We start from the raw sequence: 1,261 nt of genomic DNA on the forward strand, positions 1-1,261 counted from the left end.
AAAACAGATGATTCAATCCAGTTTACCCAAATTGAAAGAGGTTTCTTCCTGGAAATTGCAATCAATTCTCTGACATATCTGAAAGTGAAAAGTAAAATTAAAATAGCCATGTATAGATATGAAAGAACTTTGAATGCCATTTGCATATCCTTCTCTGTTTGATTATTTGTGTTTGAAGCTTTGCCCAATACGTCATTTGCTTGAACGTATGTAATAGTAGCAAACTTTTGTGTGATTTAGTTTAATTTATCCTTTCCAACAACCTACCTTTAGAACTGAATAAATATACATCTTTAATCTTCTATTTCCGATCGTCCAACTAGAAAATTTCTTCCATCTCCTTGCTACTGTATCAGTCCACGACCCATTATTATTTGATCCACCTCCATTATTATTATTAGGTTTAGTATTAAAATCTTTAATTGCCGAAGCATCAAAATATGGAGTAGAATCTGATAAACTATCTTCATTGTTGGTTTTTGATGTTGTTGGTGTCAACTTTCTGCCATACGCCTCTGAAACAATGAGTGGCTTTGATCCAGAACGATGTATCGACATTTTTTAATTTAGGTTGTTACTTTGTGAATTAGAGAGAAACATGCTACCAATGAGAATCACGTTGTGATTGTTTGTGATTTGGAAATAAATGTAATCCGAAAGTTCTCTAGTAACTGTGATACAGCCTATTTTATGTGTTTTTAGGAGAGTTTTTGAATGATTCATTTGGGAATCTTGTTAAAAAGATCATCAGCCTTTTAGTTCAGAATCAAATCGAATTTCGAAATTGTTGTGGTGTGGCAAAATAATTTCTTCTTCAATCGAAATGATTACCTTCTTATTGAGGAATTTGTTAATAAAAAGAATTAAAATGACTACACCAACAACTCAACAACAGCAAAGCAAAACACCAACAACAGAAGGCAATCATCACAATGAATTCTTCTTCAATGCATCAAACGTGCCGAAACCTCTAAAACTCAGTCTTCGATCCAAAATCAAAAACTATATGAAACATAATGGTTACTTTTTGGATATGGAAATTCTTCAGGTTATAATTTCCTTTCTCTTTTTTGTTATTTTCATTGCGGACGTTTACACAAATTTTGTTTTCTATTCGCAAATTTATCCTCAATCAAGGCCAACTCCTGAAAATTCCTTCTCACTCTCTGATCAACATATTCAATTCATGTTGCAGAGTATATTCATTTGTGATTTGATACTGTGTACCATAACTGTTTCATTGTGGTTCGTTTCCTTTCTC

At 32.5% G+C, this 1,261-nt stretch overlaps 1 protein-coding gene across 1 annotated transcript in view; it reads right to left on the reverse strand.

Annotated features, from left to right (window-relative positions):
• The window catches only part of NAEGRDRAFT_76516 (uncharacterized protein), a gene marked incomplete at both ends in the record, with an annotated part of 1,033 nt that extends 475 nt beyond the window's left edge, over positions 1-558 (reverse strand). Inside the window, 2 exons of the mRNA XM_002668524.1 lie at positions 27-224; positions 268-558. Coding sequence (XP_002668570.1) covers positions 27-224; positions 268-558 — 489 coding nt within the window. The remainder of the gene's footprint in view (positions 1-26; positions 225-267) is intronic.
• Positions 559-1,261: the final 703 nt, after the last annotated feature.

Source organism: Naegleria gruberi (assembly GCF_000004985.1).
Source record: "Naegleria gruberi genomic scaffold NAEGRscaffold_176, whole genome shotgun sequence".
NCBI classification, from domain to species: Eukaryota; Heterolobosea; class Eutetramitea; order Acrasida; family Naegleriidae; genus Naegleria; species Naegleria gruberi.